A 23569-nucleotide genomic window follows, 5' to 3' on the forward strand; every position below is an offset into this window, starting at 1 on the left:
CCACCTTCCTTCCGCATGGTTTGATCCCTCATCTCCAAAGCCTCAGTGCTGTGGAGAGGATCCCCAGAGCCCTGCCGGCTGCGTCCCTCAGCTTACACCTCCCTCCGGGGCTCTGTCCCCTTCCCTCATTCCCACCAGGCAGCTGCTGAAAGCCGGGATTGAGATCAACAAGCAGACCAAGACGGGCACGGCCCTGCACGAGGCCGCGCTCTACGGCAAGACTGAGGTGGTGCGCTTGCTGCTGGAGGTGAGCACGCGGGGGTGTGATGGGGGGAGCCGGCACCGGCGTCTCTCCCATCGCTGCATCAGTCGAGCCCTTTCCAGCACCTCCTTCCCTTCCCTGTGGCTCAGTCGCTCCATCCCTGCGGCACCGCGGGTGCTGGCTGGCACTTGTCCCAGTTGATGCCGGCTGTGATGCTGTGATGGAGATGGAGCCGCCGCCGTCCCGGGGGATCATTCGCCCCATGGCCTGGCACGAACTGTGTCTCCTCCTGGGCAGGGCGGCGTTGACGTGAACATCAGGAACACCTACAACCAGACCGCCCTAGACATCGTGAACCAGTTCACCACCTCGCACGCCAGCAAGGACATCAAGCAGCTGCTGAGAGGTGAGATGGGGCTGGCTTGCGCTGAGGCTTCGCCTGGTGTCAAAAGCAGGGTCCTGGCGGGACCTGCCAGGTGCTTCCACCGCTCCACCTGCACGGCCCTAAACTAGCCTGGCTCTGAGTATGAACATCATCGCCCCTCACGCACGCTCCCGTCCTCCTCGTGGGCCTAGGCATGGGGGGATCCTCGGAGATCGAGTCCTTCCTGCCATATTAACGTTCTCTTCTCCCCTCTCCATGCCTATTTTCTCCCTCTGCCTTTCCTGAACTGTTCTCTTGTTCCCCTGCTCTCTGCCACCTTCTTTCTTCCCTCTGTCCCTTGTCTTCAGAGGCATCAGGAATCTTGAAGGTCCGAGCTTTAAAGGATTTTTGGAACCTCCATGACCCAACTGCTCTCAACGTCCGGGCAGGAGATGTCATCACGGTAAGGCCTTGGGAGTGCCTGCTCCACACTTCTCCCCTCACCTACCACCGCCCACCCTAGGGTGCCAACCCCCTCCCTGTCGCCCCCCTGCAGGTCCTGGAGCAGCACCCAGATGGGCGGTGGAAGGGACATATCCACGACCCTCAGAAAGGCACCGATCGGGTCGGATACTTCCCCCCCTCCATCGCCGAAGTCATCAGCAAGCGCACAGGTCTGCACCCATTCTGGGCACGCTGAGACGGTCCCCGCTGTAAAACCATCCCCTCCTTCCTGGCACTACCCGTAGGACAGGTCCCCACAGCCCAGGCTAGCTAGGGTGGGCAAGAGAAGGACGTGGGGTGGGAATGGGGGTTTGTGTGATCGGGGGGGTGGAAATCTGGGCTTTGAGGCTCAGATACCCGTTGGCAGGAGGAATCCGCTCAGTGCCAAGGCCGTGCAGCAACCCAGGCCGCAGTGGCCCAGTGCCAGCGTGGCAGCAGCGGCAGGGAGGGCTGGAGCCCAGGGGCTGCCGGCCGGGCGAGCTTGCAGAGCCGAGCATCTCCAGGCCACAGCTCCCGCCGCTCCCTGCGGCTGTCCCTGCATCCCGGTGGCTGGAGAGGCTGCAGGGCCGGTGCCCGGCTGGGAAGCAGCCCCCCGGCGCCAACGGTGCCCGGGCTGGCGGCTGCGCCCTGCCTGGGCGAGCGGAGCCGGGGTCCTGCAGCTTCCCCCTCGCTGCCTCCCGCAGGCGCTCTGACCACGCGTGTTTTGTCTTTGAATGCAGGCATGATCCTCCCCCGCCTGGCGCCCGCGCACCAGCGCCAGGGCCCCCCCGGGGCCCTCACCGCCCCCCCCGGCGGGCTGCAGCACCTCCCCGACGAGTGTCCGCAGCAGGCAGCCCCGAGCGGCCCAGCGGCCTATGGCCACGTCACCCTAACCCGGACGGTCCCGGGCCCTGACGGCTCAGGTCAGGGGTGCTGCTGGGGAGGGAGACGGGCTGGGGACCTTCCCCTGTCACCCTGCCCTGCCGCGCAGGGGGACACAGGGGAAGACTCTTTCCAGCTCGCAGCAGGGAAACAGCCAGACGAGAGGGGAGCAGCCACAGGGAAGCGGAGTTTAGGGGAGCCCGTAGAGCAGCCCCCTTCCCTCCCCGTGTCCTTGGCCCGGCTCGGTCCCCGCAGCCTCTCCATTCGCCCCTGCCAGCCCAGGCTGCCCTGTCCATGCCGTCTGCGCTGGGAGGTGGGAGGCACTGGTAGATCGTTGGTGGCTGGAAGGCTCTCATGTGAGACTGGTCTTTACCGGCGTCCCCGAGTTGGCCGACGCCAGGCCTGTTCCCGCGCAGGCAACCGAGGCCATGGCCATGTGGTGAAGCAGTAGGGTCCTTGCCGGGGAGCTTTGTGTCGCCCTGGCCCGGGGGCGCTGCCCCGTGGCGCTGCGTGCGCGGGTACCGGCAGGCCTGCGCGGCTGACGTGCCCCGCTCCTGCCCCAAACAGCAGGAGACAGGAACAGCGTGGGCAGCGAGGGCAGCATCGGCAGCATCCGCAGCGCCGGCAGCGGCCAGAGCACCGAGGGCACCAACGGGCAGAGCACCAGCATCCTCATTGAGAACGCCAGGGTAGGTGCTGGCCCCCGGCCCTCCCCCTTCCTGCTCCCCCAGTTGAGCCCCACGGATCTGATAGGTACCAGGGGTTAAAGCCGTGCCCAGGGTGGGGACCTCCCCTCCTTGCTCCCGGGGGTGGGTGCAAGACCAACCCTGGCACCCCCTGCAGTGGGACAGGGCCCCTCGCTGGTGGGAATCCCTCCTCCGCTCACCTTTCCTCTCCCCCAGCCGCTGCCCTCCGCCGGCGATGACCTCCAGCAGCACCTTTTGGGATCGGAGCCACGCAACGGGCAGCTGAACTCCACGGCAGGTGAGGGACCTCCTGCTGCCATGGGGCTGGAGGACACCTGTCCCTCCCCAGCATGGGGCCCTGATGGGCCAAGCGCAGCACAGCCAGTCCTCGCTGCCACCGCGCCCCCTGACGCTCCCCTCTCCCCTCTGCCCAGGACCCCTGGGGCACCAGACCCCCGGCAGCTGCCCCCCTGGAGACAAGGTCTTCTCCCACCAGTTCCTGCGCCCTGAGCAGCTCCTCGAGGGGAAGGTAACTGAGCCAGTGGGGTTGTGGCTGGGGAGGGGATGTTTCTCCTGGCAGGACCTGGTGTATGGGGCAGGAGAGGCCATTTGGCCGTGTTTGGGGCTCTAAGCCCGGCTCTCACTGCACTGGGGACATGGGGGACTGGGACTTGGGGATGATGGGGACAAGTGGGTCCTGCACAAGGAAGAACTGTCATCTTGCACGGAGCAGCTAGGTCCTTCCAGCCCCTGCAGCCACCGCCACGAGCAGCTTTTTGCTCTGTCCTCTCTGCAGGACGCAGAAGCTATTTACAACTGGCTGCGTGAGTTCCAGCTGGAGTTGTACACCGCCAATTTCCTCAATGCCGGCTACGATGTCCCCACCATCAGCCGCATGACTCCAGAGGTAAGGCAGCTCCTTCCCACCAGCCCAGCACAGCCCTTGGCCCCACGAGCCACCAGCAGTGGGTACCCACTGCCCTGTGCCTGCCTTGCTGCTGCTAACCGCAGCCCCGCTCTGTGCTAGGACCTGACGGCCATCGGCGTGACCAAACCGGGACACAGGAAGAAGATCTCCACTGAGATCGGACAGCTCAGCATCGCCGAGTGGCTGCCCAACTACATCCCGGTGAGTGCCTGGACCCCAGGGCTTCAGTGCAGCACCCTCTTCTCCCCAGGTCTTTTCTCAGAGCTGCCCTCCCCCCGGACAGGACAGGATGGAGGTCTGGAAGTAAATGGCTGCAACGGCCTGCATTAACGCAGCCAGAGACCCCAAGAAAAAGCCAGAGAAGGTCTCCCAGCTAGGGGCAGAGAGGGGGTGGATGAAAGCACGACCTATCCCTCGATGCTCACGGTGGCATCTCCGTGCTCTTTGCAGGCTGACCTGATGGACTGGCTCAGTGCCATCGGGCTGCCCCAGTACCACAAAAAGCTGGTGAACAACGGTTATGATTCCATCACCATCGTGACGGACCTGACCTGGGAGGATCTGCAAGAGATCGGCATCAACAAGCTGGGTGAGTGGCTGACGGGAGCATCCCTGACATGGAGCCAGGGTGGCCCGGGGTGGCCAAGTTTCCTGGCAAGGCGTCCCGACGCGCACGCCTCCCTTGGGCTGGGTGGTGCACGGCATGTCCTGCACACCCAAAATGGGTGGTTCATGGCAGTTCCCAAAGACTCCCCGTGGCAGGCTGGAGCCTGGCTGAACCTGGTGCCAGCTAGTGCTGTGTGGACATCAGCAGTAGTTTGTCTCCTCCTGTTGGCAGGGTTTGGGTAACCCAAAGGCCTTTGCCTTGGTTGGTGACGTGACCACAGCTCTTCTAGGCCAGGAGTCAAAGGTATTGCAGGGCCAGAGCTGACCTAATGTCTCCCTCCTGTCACAACCTTCCCACAGGCCACCAGAAGAAGATCATGTTGGCCGTCAAGAAGCTCAGAGACCTCCGCAAAAGCCTGAACCAAGCGGAAGCAACGCTGGCGAGACGCAAGGTCCCCGGTGCCCTGGACATCGTCACCATCGAGTCGCTGGAGAATGGGGAGTGTCAGTCCCCGCACACCCCCAAGATGATGACGTTCCAGGACAGTGAGCTCAGCTACGAGCTCCAGACGGCCATGTCCAACAGCTGCCATGAGACGCTCAGCATCAAGAGCAGCCAGGGGATGTCACGGAGCCAGGAGAGCATCGGGGTGCGGTCCAGGGGCTCGGGGCACTCACAGGACAACGTGCTGTCCCGGCGCCTCTCCAGCCCCTCGCAGGAGAGCCTGGGCAGCGGGGAGAGCAGCGGCAGCAGCAGCGGGCAGTCCTGCGCGCAGCCCCGCAGCAAGGAGAGCCCGGCCAGCCCCGAGCCCTGCGGGAAGCTCGTCTCCCCGGAGGGGCTGAACGGCTACGCCAACGGCTGCGGGGGAAGCCCCCTCAAGGAGAGGAACCTGCCCGAAGGCACGGATCAGTACCCCCGGCCGGCGGCTCAAAAGGGCACTGTCCCTCCGGGGCCGCAGGCAGTCACCCCCTGCACCCCTCCCCAGACCCCCAGCAAGGCAACTGCCCCTTACGTCTTCATGTACCCCCACGTCTCCTTGAAATCCCAGCCGGCCCCTTCCCTCCTGGGAGCAGAGCAGCCCAAGAGCCTGGCGCACCCCTACCCCTCCTTCTCCTCCAGCCAGAAGAGCAGCCTGCAGACGTCGGCCCAGAAAGCCTTCTCCTACCTGCACAGCCACTGCGGCCCTGCGGAGACGCCCGCGGGGCTGCCCAAGCCTGCCGCTGCCCCGGGCGCCTGGCAGGCCGGGGAGCAGCAAAACGGCGGCGAAGGTTTCAAGTACAAGAAGCGGTCGCACAGCCTGAACCGCTACGCGCTGTCGGATGGGGAGCACGAGGAGGAGGATGGGGTCTCCACCAGCACCCTAGGCTCCTACGCCACCCTCACGCGGCGCCCAGGCCGGAGCCAGATGCCACGGGCCTATCTGCAGGCGGAGGCCAAGGTCACCCGCAGCCAGTCCTTCGCCATCCGGGCCAAGCGCAAGGGCCCTCCGCCACCGCCTCCCAAGCGTCTCAGCTCTGTCTCCAGCGCCCTCACCACGGAGGCAGACAGCGAGCAGGCCCCCGAGCCCGAACGACAGCCCGCTGCCATGCCGGATGCGGCCAGTGTCGCTGCCTCCCCCAGCGACGCCAGCCACGGCAGGACGGTGAGGAGCCTCGCGGCTGCGCTGGAGGGGCCACCTGGGGCAAGTCCGCCCAAGCCTCTCCTGGCCCCGAAGCCCTTGATTGTCGCTCAGGAGACTCTCTCCAGGGCGAGCGAGGACGATCAGTCCTGCAACGCTGATGACTCCGGCAACGCCAGGCTTTCGGAGGCCAGCCGGGACGCCTTTGAGAGCAGCAAGCCCCGGAGACGGACATTCAGTGAGCCCAGTGCTCCCATGACGGAGGCTGTGCAGGGCAGGCGGGAAGATGCCTGCTCAGACACGGAGGAGGAGGCCAAGGCAGAGGTTTCCACCTCATCCTCCCAGAACAGCTCCAGTGAGTGCATCCCCTTTGCAGAAGAAGGCAATTTAACCATCAAACAGCGGCCCAAGCCCGCCGGGCATCTCAAGGCTGACACAGCCACACTGGATGCAGAGCCCAGTTCCCAGGCCACGGAGCCCCCCTGCTCCACTGAAAAGGAGTCGGGGGTGCCTGTTGCCACCAAAGAGCTGCCCGTGCTGGAGTTCAACCTCACCGAGTCGGACACAGTGAAGCGCAGGCCCCGCTTTAAGGAGCGGGAGCCGCTGCAGACGGTGCTGAAGGCGTTCAGCCTGGCGGGGCAGGCTGAGGCGGGGGCGAACCCGGCGCCGCAGTACGCGCAAGCCCAAGCCGTGAGCATCGCAGGCCCGGCCACGCACAGGCCGGAGCCGCAGGCTGGGCTGGCCGGAGATGCCTTTGATGACGACAACGTGGAGTTCAGGATTGCTGAGATAGAGAAGAGCATCTTGTCCCTGGAGAAGGGCATCAAGAAGGCACCGAGCCCTGTGAAACCCCCCAGCCCGTCGGAGCTGCTCGGCACCACTGTGCTGAGGACGCCAACTCCAGGTAGGTGTGTTTGTGTGGAGGGAGAGCCCTGCCCTGCGGGGTTTCTCCGAGGCAGTGGTGGGGCTTGCAGCTCCCTTCGGCTGGGCTGGGAACCACTTCCCCAGCGAGCTGGGAGGTGAGAAGGGAGTCCTTGCTGCCAAGCGCAACAAGGCTCCTTCCTTTACAGACGTCCCAGCCAAGCACACCTCCGTGGCATCCACCAAGCTGGTGTTCTCTGGGCCCAAGACCATCTACCAGCAGGTCCTGCAGCCTTCCCGCCACACCGTCGCTCCCTGGGCGGCTGCCGACACGGTGCCGGATGTGATCGGACCCCTGGCCAGTTCCAGCTCTCTGAACCTGGAGCCCGGCAGCAAGGTGTTGGCGAAGCCTTTGGGGGCTGCACCAGGGCCCGCTCTGGCCCAGCAGAGGCTGGAACAGACCAACTCCACCCTGGCCGCTGCGCTGCAGGCTGCGGAGAAGAAGATAACGGCCAAGGAGGCAGAGAGGTGAGGCAGCGCTGGGGCGGGATGGGAGAGAGAGGAAAACGCTTGGGTGAGGCCCCCCGCAGTGGAATTGGGCAGCCCCAGCAAGGGGAGGGAAGGGCTGAGGAGCCTCCAGCTCTGGTGGTGCGGCAGCTTGCTCCCAGCCGTGCCCAAGGGCTGTGCACGTGCAGCAGCCTCCTGGACACAGGAGCCACACGCGTGTGCGCTGCACCAGTTCATATGTGCTTGAGTCCCAGGCGCAGGCTGAGCTCCGGCTGCGGGCAGGGGGGTTGGCTCCAGCTGGCTCTCCCTGCGCCACCAGGGCCCCAAGCCTTTGGGCAGTCTTTGACCGTCTCTCCCTTTCCCTCGCAGCCACCCTGGGGCCGTGCACTCGGCCAAGAACATCCTGGAAGACATCAGCAACATGTTTGATGACCTGGCTGACCAGCTGGACGCAATGCTGGACTGAGGCTTGCTCCCTTCTTCCCCTCCCTGCCTCCGGCTGCTCTGCAAATGCCCGTTGTGATGGGGAGAGAGTAGATCTAGCACCCGAGCAGTGTCTCCAGGTCTCTCCAGCTACCTCCCTTCCTGCGCTTTACACCACGGCTAGGAACACGTCTGTCCCCTCCTCACCCGCCCAGCGTCACCGACCCCAGAGCTGCCTGCCTCCGTGTCACACGCTCCAACACGACCGTGGGATGGTTTCCGAGAAGGTCAGGCATTTCCCACCAGACTGGCAGCAGGAGGAGAGCCCAGAGGGGCTGCACATGTGGTCCTGGAGGCCGCAGAGAAAAACCTCGCTCGCTTGCACAGAGCCGAAGAGCCTCCACAAGGGACCTTTCTCTTCCCTCGCCGCATTGCTGAGTCCTGCCTCTTATTATTTATCCGCTGCCAACAATGTGTCAAAGGAGAGACCTCCCCGGGCAGGCGCCACGGAGCTGGCTATTTACTGAGCAGATCCCAGCCCCGGCAGAGCCTGACAGCAGCGAAAAGAAGACAGGGCTTGTCGCGACTTGGCAGCTAGCGGAGTGAGAAGGAACCTTCCTGCTTTATTCGTTGCTTTTCCGAACATGTCAGCGTCAGGCAGCGTGTAATCCGAGCGGATCGAAATCCTCCAGCGGGACCCACACCCCCGTCCCCGACACCGGGGCTGGCACAGCCTGCATCCTGCGGAGCAGCCCACGCTCTGCCGCGGGCCCTGCCGGAGGCGGAAGGCTGCCCGTGCCTCTCCCGGGGCGAGGAGGGTGAATTGCGGCGCTGAAGGCTGAGAAGGGCTGTGCATTCGTGCCGCTCCGGCTCGATCGTGCTGCTAAATCGAGGCTGCCCTCTGCTGACGCCGTGCCTACGCCAACCGCCAGCCCCGCTGCTTCGAGGGATGAAGTAGCAAAGTGGTTAGCGCTTTTCCCCCCCCCCCCCCCCTTTTCCTCCCCTGCCCCTTTTTGGGGGAGAAAATGGTCCCTTTTCCCGCTAATCCTCAGTGCAGGGAGAGCCTGGCACAAACTCAGCTGTGAACTTTGCTAGACAGTAGCTGCGTTTGGGACTATGTGAGATGCTTCCTTGCAGCTCCAAAACCCAGCGGGAGAGGTGACCCCAAATGCACTGAGTGAATTCAGCTCAGCAACAGCTACTGTAAATACGCGCTGGATGCAGTCACAGCCCCGTGGCTGCAGCAGGGGAACAGCAGCGATAGCTCATTGCATCCAAGCAGTAGGAACGGCTGCATAGCTTGAAGACAGATTTCTCTAGCAGGATCTGTTTAGTAGTGCATGTCTAAATATGTCCAAGAGCCCCGAACTTGGCTTGCACTCGGCATGCCAAGCAAATGAAAGCATCAGAGCACCAGAAGGGAACCCAAGATTGTACTAAAGTGCCATTCGTTGCAAAAATCCCCAACAAAAGGAAATCCAACCCTCCATCCCTTTAAAAAAAAACCCACCAACACAAAACCAAAATGTAAAGGGAGAAGGTGGCTGAAGAGGCAGTTGCTTCCCACTTTTGGGGGAAGTTTGCAACTGAAATAGTGGACTGTTTGCAGCACCACATCCCCCTGCACTGACAAGGAAGCAGCCCCTTGTACCTAGAGCCGGCCTGGACGGTTCCCAGGGGGCCTTTGCTCCTGGGGTGGCCGTTGTGCCATGGGCCCAGCCAGCGGGAGACGCCAGCCTGGCTTCTAGGTTAAAAAGCAAAGACAAGAAAGCCCTGAAAAAAAGAAAAAAAAAAAAAAAAGGGTTGGTTGGCTGGGACTTGAGGTCAGTTGGAGGTGCTTAAGGCACCTGCACCCTGGCAAGTGGGTTGCTCTGTGTTTTATACATCACGTTGAGTGTATTAAAGTGACCATGTCTGACAGACAAGTGCTACATCGTGGACCTGATTGTTTTTAAATAGCTGCAACCAGTGGCACTTTATCAAAAGGTTTGCGGAAACCTTTTAAAACTGATTTTTACTCTTACACAAATCAGCCTGGAACAAGCCCAGGTGTTTTTCTTTTCCAATGTTGATAAACTGTAAATGTTTTTTTAAAGGCCAATGTATATATTTTAAATGTGACTTATTATATATATTTACTAACCAGAATTGCAAGTCTTGTACTCTAGGGTCAGGGATAAGAGGACACTGGGGTGGAGCTGTGTCGCTGTCTGAGCCACCTGAGGGCAGCACCACGCTGCTCTCGTTGTCAATAAGGGAACTAAACATTTGATTTTGCAGAAGAAAGCCTATTTTTTAAGCTCTAGATCTTTATTTTAAAGCTACTGTATGGTGTGTAAGTTATGTACACTGCAAGTGGGACTAACTGACCCTGGCTGCACCTGCTCCAGGCAGCAAGGCAGTGAGGGGAAAAACAGCCCATGTAATCACCAGACTGACAACAGATTTTAAACCATCTGCTCTCTTTGTGTTAATCATGTGTTTTTTGTTTTCCACTAACATCCATTAAGACTAAGTTCTATTAAACAGTGGGGCCTATTTTACCCTTTTGATAGTATGGCCTAGTTGTCTCCTTCATTTCAAATCTTACAAGCTCATCTCCTGCCCTGTTTGAAGTCATCAAGGATCAGCTGTATCCTGCCCGGTGTGGGCTTAAGCTCTGGGTTTCCTCGCATAAGCCCCTGCCTCAGGTAAGAGTTCTGCTGTTGCCTCTAGTGAGGGTCATGTTTTGATTTGAGTCTTACCACCATGGCAGTAATGGGTGGTTAGAGCTCTAGGGACCAGCACTGCCCCCTGCCCAGCTTTGGCAGCAGCTGTGGAGCCACAGCTACCTTGGCTTGGCAGGCAAAGGACTCCTCCGTCCTCCGGGCTCGCCGGTGATCAGTGTGGCCACAGGGACACCAGGTCCTGCTTGCTGAGCCACGCGCAGAAGCAGCCCAGGCCTCCTCATCTCTCCGCTACTCCGTTTTTCTCCAGACGGCACAGTGTCTGTTCCAGCTCACCCTGCACCTTTCATTCAGAGCTGCAACCGGTGCAACACCCGTCACGACTGAAGCAGGGTCTGCAACAACCATGCCAGCAACCACCTCACACCTTGTGCTGTGCCTGGGATCCAAGAGACCAAGCAGTAAGTGGACAGTTATTCTACAGAAAGAGGGATGCAGAGATGGACAGAGTTGCCCAAGGCTGGACAGAAAGTGGGAAAAAGTGCCAGGATCAGCCCCCAGGAGCGCCAGCCTCTCAGCCAACGTCTGCTGCAGAGACGTGGCCTCTGTCACCATTACCTCGGACGCAAGCAACCACACGCGTTTCACCTCCTTGTTTTGCTGGGTGCAAACTCCCTCCCACTCTCAGTTATCCAAGAGAATCCTTTATTGCCGCTCAGACACTGGATGCGTGTGGGTTGGGGTTTGGTCTTTTTTAATACAATTTACAAGTTTTAATACAAATCAAATATTTTTACATACATCCCAAAAAATTTATTATAAAATATACACCATTTAAAAACATCTCGATGTAGGAAATTTCCTTCTGAAGCCATGCACCCTGGCCCTCCAGTGCCTCGATGGGCCGAGGGAGGGGTGGCAATGGCAAGACCATCCAAAAGGCTCCATTCATACGCCTCTGCTCCATCCAAGTCTAGCAGGGGAAGGAGGGTGAGGGAAAATAAACATTTGTGATCACCCAGAGAAGGAAGCCTCGGAGGTGCCTCCTCTAGAGAAGGTGTGGCCAGCAGGAAGCCCTGGCAGCTGCTGCCTTTTATCACCTACAACAGTTAGCGGCCCAGAGCAGGAGCTCGGATCTGGGGGAGGACGTGGCTCTGCGGGAACAGCAGCCGAGCGGCTCGGTGCTGCGTCTGACTCCAGCCCAGCCACACAGAAGGAGAACGTGTCCTACCTGCCGGCCGACCCTGGGATCAGAAAGAGAAGCCGATTTCTCAGGTGCCAGTGGCAACAGATCTGGAGCCGGCGTTTAGTGAAGTGAGAGAGCCTGGGTAAGGCGCAGCTTGTTCTCCCTGAGCCAGGCAGCTTTGCAGGCCTGAGAGGAGTGAAGGCAGAGCTCAGCCCAGCTGGTAAAGCCGAGCAGTCCCACTCTTCAGGAAGGAGCGGCCTGGTACCGCCGCACTGCAGGAGAGCAGCCCTGCCTTGCCCTGGGAGCTGCTGGCTCCCTAGCCCACGCAACCCTGCTGGTAGCGCAGAGCCCAAGCAGGTGCGCTCCAGAGTCCGACCAGCCGCGCTCCGGCTGCAGGGACACGGTCCAGCACCCCCAGCTGCCTCTCGCCAGCATCCTGTCTGTCCCCAGAGCTCAGACGCCGGCCGTCCCCCAGCTCTGCTCTCCTACCAGCCCCGTGGTGGGGAGAAGGGTATTGCTTAGAGACGCGTGTTGTGCGGGCTCCCTGGTTTGGCGGAAACGCGAGGAAGACGAGGTGGAGCGGCAGGGCAGGGCTGGAGGGTCCTAGCCGGCTCCCTGCCTCCCAGGGAAGGACCAGCAGCCATTTGTTAGTCTCATGTACTGAAGGGAAACAACAGCCGTGTAGTGTAGAGCTAATATTGGAAGCAAAAACAGTGCCAGGATTTGCCCGAGTCGGTCAGGTCTCGGGATTAGAAAGGGAGTAAACAGCCCCACGAGCTGTAGTATTCCAGCCTACGTGCTCTCTTGCAGCCCCTGACTGCCAAACCATGATGGCACCAGCGTGCCAAGGGTAACAGTGTCTTTTCAAATCTTAAGTGCACATGTGCCACACAGGTTTCCCCCAGTCGGGTGGAGAAGAGGCCTCCAGAGGAAGAGGGAATGGCTGCAGGGGCAGCAGCAGGGAGGCAAGAGACTTCCAAACACCTGCACAGAAAGACCTGACTGGGGGGGGGGGGTTTCCCTGTGCCTTGGAGAGCAAGAACTGGGTGCTGCACAGCCCCAGGAAGGGAGCCATCCCCCAGCTCCATGTCATTCACAACTGCAAGATACAGATATCCTGCCTGGAAAGATGTCTCCTTCCTCCCTGGCAGGATAGGCAGGTCTTAGGCTTTATTTCTATCTACAAATATTGCTGTGGCCCTCTCAGGCAGGCATTTACTGAAGTACACAAAAACGAGGACAGCTACAAACCTACTTCTTTGGGGGTTGTCAAAGCAGACAGGAGCCAGTTCAACGGGGCTGCATGAAGCTGGGCCACGCTGACTCCCTGCCAGCAGGCAGAGCTGCCCTCCTGCCTCCCTGTGCACCAAATCACCAGGGTAAGACACAGACAGCTGATCTTGAGGCCCTGCCTCATCCCTCTTCTGGTGAAGGGCTCAACAGCCAGCATATGGCTAGAGCAACAACGCTAGAGGGCAGGTCCAGCATGGCCTGGCCATCGCAGGGGCTTTCCCGGCACCTTGCCAGAGGCATCCCCAGCGTCCAGCTGGGAAAGGGAGCTCCAGTCCTCGCCTAGCGCACCCGTGCTCCCGGGGCTGCAGGAGAGGTGGCTCCATCCCCCAGGACGCAGGGAGAGGGAGGTGAGCGAGGGCACGCACAGGCGTGCGCACGTGCACACACAGACACGCGCGCCGTGCAGGAGAGCGCACAAGGAAGGAGAAAAAAAAATGGGTTTCAACAGAGATTTCTTGCCTCAGCAGCCCTATGCCTCCCCTGCTGGCCCAGATTCTCCTGCCAGGCCCAGGAAAACCCATCTGCTCACACAGAGAGAAGGGGTCGCTTCATTTCAGCATCACCATGATACTAACAACAAACCTCTAGTAATAAATAAATAAAGGACGAGCAGCCCGAACAGCCAGCAGAGCCTGCAGGCTCCCTCAAGCACTCTAGCAGGCTGGGGAGGGGAAGGCTGCGTACCTGCTGGGGGTCCTGACAGCAGTGCCCTGCCTGGGGCCCCCCGGAAGGTGCTGATGTGGCTTTGCAAGGAGGCCGTCTGGTTTGCATGTGCGAGGGGAAACTCCCTGAGCCTCTGGTGCAGCCGCTCTCCCAGCGCAGGATGCGGCTGTGCGGCCCTGGCCCCAGGGAACTTGAGCTGGCGGGGTTTAAAACGGAGAATTCATCCCCAGCTTTGTTTCGAACTGCAACTTCTGCCTCTTTTGGTAACGGACTCGGACCCTGGAGGAGGCAGAAGAAAGAAAAGAATCAGAAAAGCAGGCAAGGCTGCCCCACCGCAGTTCCTGAGAAGAAGGGCAGCATCTGCTCCGGGCCTGGGCCCTACAGCACCAGGGCAGGCAAACCGGACCCAGAGAAGGACCCATGGCCTCAGTCCTGCCCATCCAGCCAAGTCCCTTCTCTGAGCCCACCAGGCACAGCAGAGAAAGGTCCAAAAACTCCTCCCAGGAACAGAGACAGGGCCTCTGCCCTCATCAAGGTTCCCTTGAAGCCCCACTGCTTTTCCTCACCAAACCCCCTTCCTGGATCACTGCTCATTAGCATTAACTCCCAGCTCTGGCTGCTCCCTGTGCTAGGAGGAACAGCCAGTCACTTTGCCTGCTGCTAATTCTTGGCTTCAGCCACTTCCCGTGAAAATGAGTCCCACAGTCCAGGCACTGTGTGAGGACATACTTCCTCTGCCGCTATTCAATGCCTCTCTGTCCTCATGGGACGAGCCGGAGAGAACAGCCCTCTCTGACCTATACTGGTGTTTCATAGACTTTGGCTCTCTCCCTCTCATTGGTGGGAGATAAGGGAATTTTGGTCTCCCTTCCTGCTCCCAATCACTGCCACTGCCCTTCCCTGACCCTCTTTCCTCCCCTGCATTGTTGAGTCCCTGAGAGGTGGAACATGAGCCTGCACAAAAGAGCCAGGTGATTTACACCACGCCATCATCTTTTCCTTTCTATTCCCCACCCTGTTCCCTGCGCATCTTTTATCTGCAGCCCAAGGCCAGGCTGGAGCGAGGTCCCAGCCCTTTTTCCCCATCCCCACAACCCCATACCTGATTTCGTGCAGCTTGACAATCTCATTGATGATAACCACAAGGACCAGGGAAAGAAAACCCAGGAGCCATGAGACCGGGGAGATGGGAACGTAGTTAAAGGTCAGTGGAGAACTGAGGTTTTCCCAGAGCTTCAGGTCCAGCACAGTCTGTGCCACTTGCCCCAGCAATCTAGGGTCATAAAGAGACACAGCAAAGCTCAGCAGCACTAACAGGCTTCCTGGGATCTGCAGATCAGGGTTTAGGCCCAGGTGTACCACCCCTGAGTTCACAACAGGGGCCCCTTCACCAGTTTACCAGTGGAAAACCTGTGCCATACAGCAGCATTTTCCTCAGAGCTAGCAAACTGGTGCTGGAGCAGCTCTAGAGCAGGCAGAGCCCCGCTTCCCCCAGCACTCTGCGGTGCCTCGTCAGGACCTGGGGATACTCACACGACAGCCACAGTGAGTGTCCACCACCGGTTAGAGAGGGGGCTCTTCTTCCACAGCGGCTTGGTGCGATGGACATGGGTGATAGATATGAACACTACGGGGGACAGATGGAGCAGGGAGTTATTTAGCAGCACACACAGATAATTGCTTTACAATACACAAAAGGGCTATTGCTCCAAAGGGATGTGAGACTGCTGTCCCTCAACCCAATCTTTCTTTCAAGGTCCTTCCAGACCAGACTCCCCATAGCAATGCCAGGCAAGTCCCTGGATATGCAGAGGGGGCCGCCGCGGCAGTACTGTGCAGGATTACTCAGTGCAGGGATGGCCAGGGTGGTTCTTAGCCTGGCGCTCTAATGCGGATCAGGCAAAGGACCAGAACTGGGAAGCAGTGGGGGTACCCTCATCACTGGGTCACTGCAGGCCTGCGTCAGTGTAAAGCTCCAGCCCTGGGAAAGACATTTAATTAGACCTAGAGCTGTCTACAGAGGGCAACGCATTCACTCAGCTTTTGCCGGGCACATTAAAACAGCATTTGCCACCTGCGGGGCAAAGCATCCCTGCCTGGCCTCTAATGTCTCAAGGACACAAAGCAGTATTCCCCAGTCCCGCCAGTAGTGCACCACTACATCCCACTAACGCAAAGCTGCCTCTCAAATCAGGAGGTGGTTCAGTCGGTCTGGACACCCTGCACATCTCAACGTCCAGCGCTCCGCCTGGCACCAAGGCACAGCACTGCAAGACATGGAGGAATGGGAGTAGAGGCTCTCTAAGGCTGTAGGAGAGCAGCTGGCCCTGCTTTGCCAGGCGACCACTCACAGGTGCTGCGAGTCAGCCAGGGCCTGGCTCCCCTCCCCGCCAGAGGATTTAAAAAGGCTTCCAGGGCCAAGGCAGTCACAGCCAAAACAGAGCTGTTTGGGAGAAGGGAACTAGGTGCTTCACAAAATGGCAGCAGGGCTACTGGGACTCCTGAGGCAGGGAATGTTTTGGAGATTTGCAGGACGTCGCTAGCTGATTTGCAAGAGGGCAGAGAGGGATTGTTCACAGGGTGCCATTTGCTTGCTTATTTGACTAGCCTGGAAGGGAGCCAGCATTTTGCCAGGCTGATAGGAAGCAGGACCAGCTCCGAGGGTGCTATCTTTAATCTGTCAGGGCAACATATAGTAAGACAAGGGACAGTCTTTGTGCTTATGCCAAGAGGTTGCCACAGTCCTTGCTTCTAAAAGAGAGTTTGTGCTCTGGAGTGAGGAGCACAGAGAGAGGTAAAGGCTGCAAGTCCCCACCCCCAGCAGGACCCCCTGGGAACAGGGACTCACCTGTGTGTAAAACAACCAGGCCAGCTGTGAGCTTCTGGGCTACAAGAAGGGCATTGGAAAATGTCCCAAACCAGTCAGGAGCACCGTTGGCATTGCTAGGAAATGAGAGGACATGGGAAAGAAGTCAACTAAGGAGACTTGCTGGCTGACCTGTTCCCACCAGGGCCATGTCCTCCTCTGATAGCTGAGAGAACTAAATGCAAGCTCAGAGTCAGCCACTTGCAAGAAAAACAAAGGCTGTCCTAGCAGCAGGAGGTGATAGGGAGCAAGGCAGGACCTTGCCCCAAGGATGCACTTATCAAGGCTCCAGGGAGAGTTCCCAGCCCTGTGTAGAGATGATATAGCTGGGTCACACAAGAGCCTGAAGCTCATTAGCTGGGGATCAGTTCCACTTAAGAAGGGCAAGAGGAGCAGGCACTGCAGGGAGAGGGGTGTGCTGGGCCAGGCTCTGTTCCTCACCTGTAGAGCATGATGGAGGAGCAGGCTGTGAGATTGAGGCTGGTAGTGTTCACCTCTTTGCAGAACTCATGCAGTGTGAACCCAAAGCAGATGAGGCAGGAGCAGATGGTCAGGCTGAATTTCAGCAGGAAGCAGAACAGGAAGTAGTGCTGAGTCTGTGAATAATGGAGAGGGAGGAGGGACATGGGCATGTCACTGGCTCACCCTCCCCAGCACAAACCATCAGGGCATCAGTGGCTGCAACAAAGACTGGCTGCAGTACAGGTGAGATGTTGCCACTGAGGATCTGTCCTGTGGGCAGTAAGGGCTTCCCTTCCTGTCCCTGCCAGGCTTTTGGCTAGGATGGCTCATGCCACGGATCAGAATTTACCAAGAGATCTGAAAGGTCTATGCTAGCACAGGACCTCAGCTATGCACCAACGCGGGGACAAAGTAGTAGAGAGGGAAGTGAGAACAAGTCTCATCTGATAAGCCACCTACCTTCTTAGGAATGGAAGTCAGGTTTTTTCCTGTTGCCATGGTCATGATGGAGCTGTGGGGGGGCTTTCCCAGGAGTGAGATGCTGGGGAAAGGCAAGTTAGTCTCTCAATAACAAGTTCAGGCACCAGAATTTTTGCCTTTTGGGATCTCTAGCATTTGAGCCCAAGGAGCCTCCTCAGACTGCTTGGAGCATTGGAACTGATCTGGTCACTTGTTGTACAGCATATTTGCATTCCCTTCCTCCAACATATGCTGTAGATCTTATGCATGGCAGGTGCAAGCAGGGGGAGAGAGAGATGACTTCTAAGTGTGTGATGGGGTAAAATCCACCTATAGTATCTTGGGCTCTGCCTGACACCCTATGCTCTCCATCACCCCCAACCAGGGCAACAGTGTTAGGATTAGAAGATTATTCTCAGCCGGGGGTTCAAACCACATGATAACAGAGGCTCTCTGACAGCAGGCAGGGCTGAACAGCAGTACACAAATGCTCCTGTCTGTGTTTCCAAGCACCTTGTCAAAGCAGGTGCTTGCAATAATCCTTCCAGCCTCCCTAGCATGCTGTGGGTCATGTCAACTTCCTTTTACCATGGACACAGTGAGCCTAGGAGCCTGGCCCATGCATCCTGTGGGTGGGAAGCTTAAGGCAGGAGATTCCACCCTAACAGACTCACCTGAGCAGCGGGTAGCAGAAACAGGAGAGCCACACGATGTCTGTGGTACTGAGGATGGGGGGCAGCTGCACCAAGCAGGAGAGGAACTGGACAGGAACAACAAAGAGTGAAGAGCACGAGCAGAGTTAGGACAACCTCGTTACCCCAGACACCACCATCCTCCCCCAAACGCAGGGATGAGCTGGTAACTAGGGTGCGACTGCACAGACCCTCCACATGGAATGGGTGCTGCAGGGGATGCTTTTCTCCAGGGAAAAAGGAGTCAGAAAGAACATGAGGCTGAGACCACACAGCCTCTACCTGTAACTTCCCCAAACAGTGCTAATCAACACAATTATGTTTAATCAGTGTAAATGAGACCAGTCTTGTCATTGGTAGAGGGACATTCTGTGTAAACCTGACTGAAGGTCACCTCCCTCCCTTGCAAGGCTGCCCCACTGCAGCCACCCACATTCTCACTAGTGTCCCTGTGCTCTGAGCTAAGTGCTGTTCCCAGCCAGGCGAGGGCTCACCTGAATGATGACCAGGGTCAGCTGGCACTGCAGCAGAAAGAGGAAACACTTGCGGATCCCGTACGTTGCATGCCTGGCCTGGAAGGAAGCACAAGCCCTCAGAGCCCTCACTGCGATGGCAGCAGTTATCAGCCAAGAGCAGTTATGGGCGGTGGGGGACAGAGCATGTGGCCTGCAGGGGAAGTGGGAGGGGAGAGGATTTGGACTCGGTATAAACAAGAAGGGAAGGCCTCCTGCCTAGCCATGGCTGAGAAGGAAGAGCAGAGTTTAGCTGAGGGGCAGGTTTGTTTAAACCTCCTGGCTTTTCTGGGGTAATGCTCCTCCCTAGCATTGCAGTGTTTCCTGCATAGGGATCTCTGCAAGTTTTTCTTCATACCGTTGAATGATATTCATGTCCTTTTGCCACACGGCACCATTCCCAAACCATCTCGTACACCTTGGACCAGTAGGGCCAGGCAGGAAGAATCTCTCCTTTGTACTTCCTGAACAAATGACAGGAGAGCAAAGCTAATGCTGGCAGCTTACCTAGGGCAACTCAACAAAAATGCCAGCATGGGCTCCTGGCTTTGTTCCTCACAATCCACAGGTAGACGGGGAAGGCTAGAGACAGAGAACTAGAGAGGGAGTACGCCTGGCTCACCTGCTCTATAAGCCTGATGATGCTGGTACTCTCTTCTTGGCGAAAGGACATGGAGCAAGGCAGGCTGTTCAGTTGCCCTGAGAGCTGCAGCGGCGTGAGCTCATCAGAGATGTGAGTCATGGTGGTGCTGGTGGCATAGCCAAAGGTCTCCCAGGAGCAGCGGGATGGGTAGAGAGGATCCAGTGCTATACTGCATGGACAACACAAGAGCATTAGGAAAGGCCCCATCCCAGGGAAGAAACCACATTTCATTGCAGTCCAGCCTGGAGAGTTATGCTGTGCTGTGGATGTGCCACCTCTATCTACCTATCTACCCTCTCTACCTTGGTAGAAAAGTCCTGAGCTGCCACATGAATTCAGCATCAATCCCCCAGACTTTCCATTTTTCCCAGAGAACTAATCAATCTATTTGGGTGCTTGGCTCAAAATCAACAAATTGCTTGATCTAAAGTGGCATTTCCACTCTTTCACCCAAACCAGAAGCACCTATAACTGCCAGTTGGTGCACAATCCTTTAGCATGCAAAAGTAAAAACCTCCTTTCAAAGATGGAGGGAAGTCTCTCTGTGTGCGAAAGGAGCTAGGAGTCATCCTCTGCAAGCGCAAGGCAAAGGTAGCAGGAGGACCCTGGATCCTGCCCCACCTGATGTCACTTTGCAGGAAAAGGCAGCTGTTCCGCAGGTTAGCAGAGCTTCCCAGACAGCAGGTCACCTCCCCGTACTCCTGCATGATCTTGATCATCTCACACATGGCTGCAAGGGGACAGAAAGAGAAAAATAGTATGTTACCTCATTGCGCACACAGAGAAGCAGTGTTTTGCACACCCTTTCCAGTCTGGATAACAAGCAGTCAGATCTTTTAAAATAACCCCAACTGAGATTCCTCAGTCTGAGTGCAGTCAGATCCAAAGTCAGATGACACAATTAGGTAGTTAACGAATTGCAGACAAAGTGCCCTGTGCACCTGCCTTCTACAGGAGCTGAGCTGCGATCCATAGAACTGCGATCCAGAGGAGACCTGTACCTCTAGCACGTCTCTTTCAGACCAGAGCTCTGGGTATGGCCTGGGTACATAACACAGGTGGCTCTAGCATCAAATAGTCTTGTTAGCAAACAGCAGAAATTAAATTCACTTAAATAATTTGAGCCTTAAATAAATTAAAATAAAAAGACAACTTTAAAATCTGCTCAGCAGCGCTTCACCGCTGTTCCAAGTTCAAAGGAACAAAGGGAATCTAACAAACCACTCCAAAAGCAGTGCCACACTAAGCCTTGCTCAGAGCCAGCCCCTGTTCCTGCACTCCCAGCACCACCTCTAGCCTTCACCAATCTTTTTATTAACATCCTCTTGAGGCCTCTAAATCAAAGCTGCTGTCTGATCCACTTTTACTTCTGTAGCTCTGCACAGTGCTCTGTGTACATGTGAATTTTCTAGAATGCTCTAGGCAAAAATAAGCCACTCTCTGCAGATTCTTATGTAAACATTTTATCTAAATGATGGGCGCACCCAGATCTGCAGCACAGCGAGGAGTCAGATGGAGCAGGGAAGGACCACCTCCACCGGAGACAGAGGAAAACCTACCCAGGCATTGAGTGCCTAGGCAGGCTGCGCTGTAACTGGCTCTCACTGGCACTCCTGTAAGCTGTGCCCAAGAGGTACCTAAAATGCCAAATTGTAATGATACTTAGCACTTTTACTGTAGACTGCACAGGTATTAGCCAGCTGAGCACTCAGCCCTTTCTTAGACAAAATAGTATCTCTCAGAGACAAAAAAACTATGTCCTTTCTGGTCTCTGCAATCAAAAGCTCTACAAAGCAGCAGAAGGTGCTAACAGCAACTGCCAGAGGAAAATACTTCTGGGAAGTGATTTCTGAGTTATATAAGGCAGCAAGGGTTGTGAGCAGAGATCAAAGTCTCCCAGCACACTGATAAAGCTTATTTAATAAAAGGCAGTAGCATTTTGAATGTTTGCTTTTGTGTCTCTTATGAATGCAAATTGACAGGGGAGCAGTTCTTAGCCCAGTTCTGTAGCTAGGGAACAGTCACACGAAAAGGAAGCAAGTTCCCCACAGGTAGCACAGAGGGTCAAGATATCAAAATGCCCCTCTGGATTTCTGGAGCATATCCCCTTCCCCTCATCCATTTCCACACTCTGCCCAGAGGTGCTAGAGCGAATGGATGGGTGTTCACAGGCAGTAGTAGGACAGACCTAGCCCCTGTGCCACTCACTCTCTGGGGTGCAGTCTGTGAAGAGTGGCACCAGCAAAGGCACATTGTCTATGTTCTGCAGGTGAGGTCTCACTTGGTGGATCCCACGTGGAAGTTTGGCCTGAAAAGGAGAAAGGAGAATGAGCAGGAGCGTGTGGGAAGGAGGCAGTTATCAGGGAACTGTTGAAATGAGAATTACGATTCTCACAATGCAACTTCAAGATCAGATACAAATTAAGGTCCCTGCAGAGAGAAGCTGGCTCACCTAAGCCATTGTAAAAAGTCTTCTGCTAAAGTCCTACACTGACATGTCAAGTTGTCTGTGCTCTCCCCCAGGGTCTGTGAGATCAGCCTGATCAAACTGTGCTTAGAGATTTCTAAGGAACTTTTACATGCGGGGAGCATTTAGTCTGAGAATTTGCACTGTCTCCCAGCACCTAGACCTGCCATTTCAATTGCAGCCACACCAACACCCAGCAAAGGAAGGGTTCTTGCTTTCTAAACACAGGCTTAATATATTTTCAGTCTACATCTCTCTGATATTTCTGTAACCTCCACTGAGTGTGTCTGAGCTTTTATGAGGCAGGAAGAGCATGTCCCACACCCTGACTGCTAGGCAGCACCAGCTATGGCTCAGAACTGGAGGGGAGAAGTATCTTCCGCCTGCCTGGAACGTATGCATGTTTCCACCTCGAGCTAAGCTTATGGGAAGAAGACCCAGATGGACTGAGATGAGGCTCTCAAGGCCACTCCATGTGAGGCCATCTCCACTCCTGAACTCTCCAGAGAAAGGAACAGCTCAGCAGCAGGGAAGAACCGAGAGAATCCCAAACTTCCCAGGCCCTAGATTCTAAGCTGGGGCGGAAAGAGGAAAATCACAAGTCCCAACAAGAACCACTCAATCAACTGGCTTCAGAGAGGCATTCTCTCTGAGCAATGAGGTGCTACTCTTGACCACAGCGACAGCATGAGGTGTGTAGGAAAAGGGAGCCTCACCCTGTTACAGTCCTCCAGGAAGCTGGGGATATCACTGTCTGTTGGCTGAAAGCTGATGAGATCTGAGTGTCCTTCCTCCTCCATCAGCAGAAGCCCCTCCACGTCATCTCGAGAAACTGGAGCAGAGAGAAACACTATAAACAATAAGCACAAACCTGCCTCTGCCACCCCTGTGACACACCCACGTGGTATATTCACATGGCACTGCAGAAGCCAGGAAACGTGAAGCCTGGTTTTCTAGGTTAGCTACACTTCGATCCCACTCAGTCATATAAAATGCAGTATTTTTAGATGACTAATCTGCTCAGAGGTAGATATGTGAGCCTAGTCTCTGCTCTTCTGAGACATGACAGTTTATCTGCTCAGCTTGCTTTCTTCTTCCAGGGGAAAAAGAGAATGAAGAAATCACACTTGAAGTGAGGGAAAAGAGTAACTCACAGGCAAAAGACTGACCCTCAGTGGCTTGACCAGGGCCCCAGCAAGAATCAGAAATGTTATGAACAGTTGTACAGTCACGACTGCTGGTGCACAGAGGGATGTTTGTTTGCAACAACTGCTTCACTGACTGGGTAGAAATACTATGAATAAACAACTCTCGCTCACACATACACACACCTCAGGCCCATCCAGTTTTGTGCTCAAAGCTCTGAAGGATCAGGTATCTGGTGAGGACACAGGAACCTATGAACGGGTTTAAAAGAACCATCCAGGAAACACGTGGCATTCAAAGTGGCTTAGGTGCAGTTCTCTCACCCTGATGTAGGTCATCGTGCAGAGAGCCAGCGTGGCTGGGGCTAGAGGGAGGGATCTCTGAGCCAGGCACATCACCATTGGGTGTTAAAGATATGTGGCAGTTCCAGCCAGTCTCAAGACCCATCTTCTCAGCAAAGACCTGCAGGAGAGCAGACACAAGATTTTAGTGCAGCTGTCCAGGCGAGAGCTTTGCAGACCAATGCCATATTGGAGCCTAGGTACCTTCTGGATCCATTAACTAGCTGAATCAGATTAACCTTAGATTGCACTAGAGCTAAACTCTTCAGTCAGACATGCAGGGGACATGCAAGTTCAGGGAGTTCAGCAAAGACAGCTTACCTTGCTTTTGAGCTCATCTTCCAAGGAGAAGTAGACAAAACGAATGCAGGCATTGACCAATCCATCAATGAGGCGGACAATGTCAAGACGGGCCTGATACTGAGATGAGACCATTCCCATGAAGATCTGTCCGCTCAGAGCCTGGATACAATCTTCTTTCTCCATCACTTCCCCAATCCCTTCTTCAGGCATGCAAACAACACGCAATCACATTGAGACACAGGTGGCCATATGTGCATGCAGACAGCAGCACACATGGTGACAGACACCACCAAAATAACACCACAGGGA

At 56.6% G+C, this 23569-nt stretch overlaps 2 protein-coding genes across 11 annotated transcripts in view; one reads left to right on the forward strand and one right to left on the reverse strand.

Annotated features, from left to right (window-relative positions):
- The window catches only part of CASKIN2 (CASK interacting protein 2), a 29862-nt gene extending 21316 nt beyond the window's left edge, over positions 1 to 8546 (forward strand). The window contains exons 7-20 of the mRNA XM_067308409.1: positions 139 to 247; positions 500 to 608; positions 935 to 1029; positions 1123 to 1240; positions 1790 to 1972; positions 2499 to 2620; positions 2834 to 2915; positions 3052 to 3146; positions 3414 to 3524; positions 3645 to 3746; positions 3996 to 4134; positions 4512 to 6674; positions 6841 to 7159; positions 7508 to 8546. Coding sequence (XP_067164510.1) covers positions 139 to 247; positions 500 to 608; positions 935 to 1029; positions 1123 to 1240; positions 1790 to 1972; positions 2499 to 2620; positions 2834 to 2915; positions 3052 to 3146; positions 3414 to 3524; positions 3645 to 3746; positions 3996 to 4134; positions 4512 to 6674; positions 6841 to 7159; positions 7508 to 7604 — 3844 coding nt within the window. The 3' untranslated portion in view covers positions 7605 to 8546. The remainder of the gene's footprint in view (positions 1 to 138; positions 248 to 499; positions 609 to 934; positions 1030 to 1122; positions 1241 to 1789; positions 1973 to 2498; positions 2621 to 2833; positions 2916 to 3051; positions 3147 to 3413; positions 3525 to 3644; positions 3747 to 3995; positions 4135 to 4511; positions 6675 to 6840; positions 7160 to 7507) is intronic.
- Positions 8547 to 10964: 2418 nt separating this feature from the next.
- The window catches only part of TMEM94 (transmembrane protein 94), a 53269-nt gene continuing 40664 nt past the window's right edge, over positions 10965 to 23569 (reverse strand). For 5 of the 10 annotated variants that reach the window (XM_067308238.1, XM_067308237.1, XM_067308235.1 and 2 more), the window contains 14 exons: positions 23279 to 23460; positions 22940 to 23078; positions 22187 to 22302; positions 21212 to 21311; positions 19625 to 19733; positions 18983 to 19172; positions 18343 to 18420; positions 17831 to 17916; positions 17157 to 17238; positions 16677 to 16831; positions 16218 to 16312; positions 14903 to 14996; positions 14472 to 14642; positions 10965 to 13648 (listed from right to left, as the gene is read on the reverse strand). In XM_067308238.1, coding sequence (XP_067164339.1) covers positions 13576 to 13648; positions 14472 to 14642; positions 14903 to 14996; positions 16218 to 16312; positions 16677 to 16831; positions 17157 to 17238; positions 17831 to 17916; positions 18343 to 18420; positions 18983 to 19172; positions 19625 to 19733; positions 21212 to 21311; positions 22187 to 22302; positions 22940 to 23078; positions 23279 to 23460 — 1670 coding nt within the window. In that variant the 3' untranslated portion in view covers positions 10965 to 13575. Of the gene's footprint in view, positions 13649 to 14471; positions 14643 to 14902; positions 14997 to 16217; positions 16313 to 16676; positions 16832 to 17156; positions 17239 to 17830; positions 17917 to 18342; positions 18421 to 18476; positions 18515 to 18718; positions 18825 to 18982; positions 19173 to 19624; positions 19734 to 21211; positions 21312 to 22186; positions 22303 to 22939; positions 23079 to 23278; positions 23461 to 23569 lie in introns of those variants that run through there. The other 5 variants (XR_010886060.1, XM_067308239.1, XM_067308240.1 and 2 more) reach the window with 5 other exon arrangements.

This window comes from Apteryx mantelli, chromosome 19 (assembly GCF_036417845.1).
Source record: "Apteryx mantelli isolate bAptMan1 chromosome 19, bAptMan1.hap1, whole genome shotgun sequence".
NCBI classification, from domain to species: Eukaryota; Metazoa; Chordata; class Aves; order Apterygiformes; family Apterygidae; genus Apteryx; species Apteryx mantelli.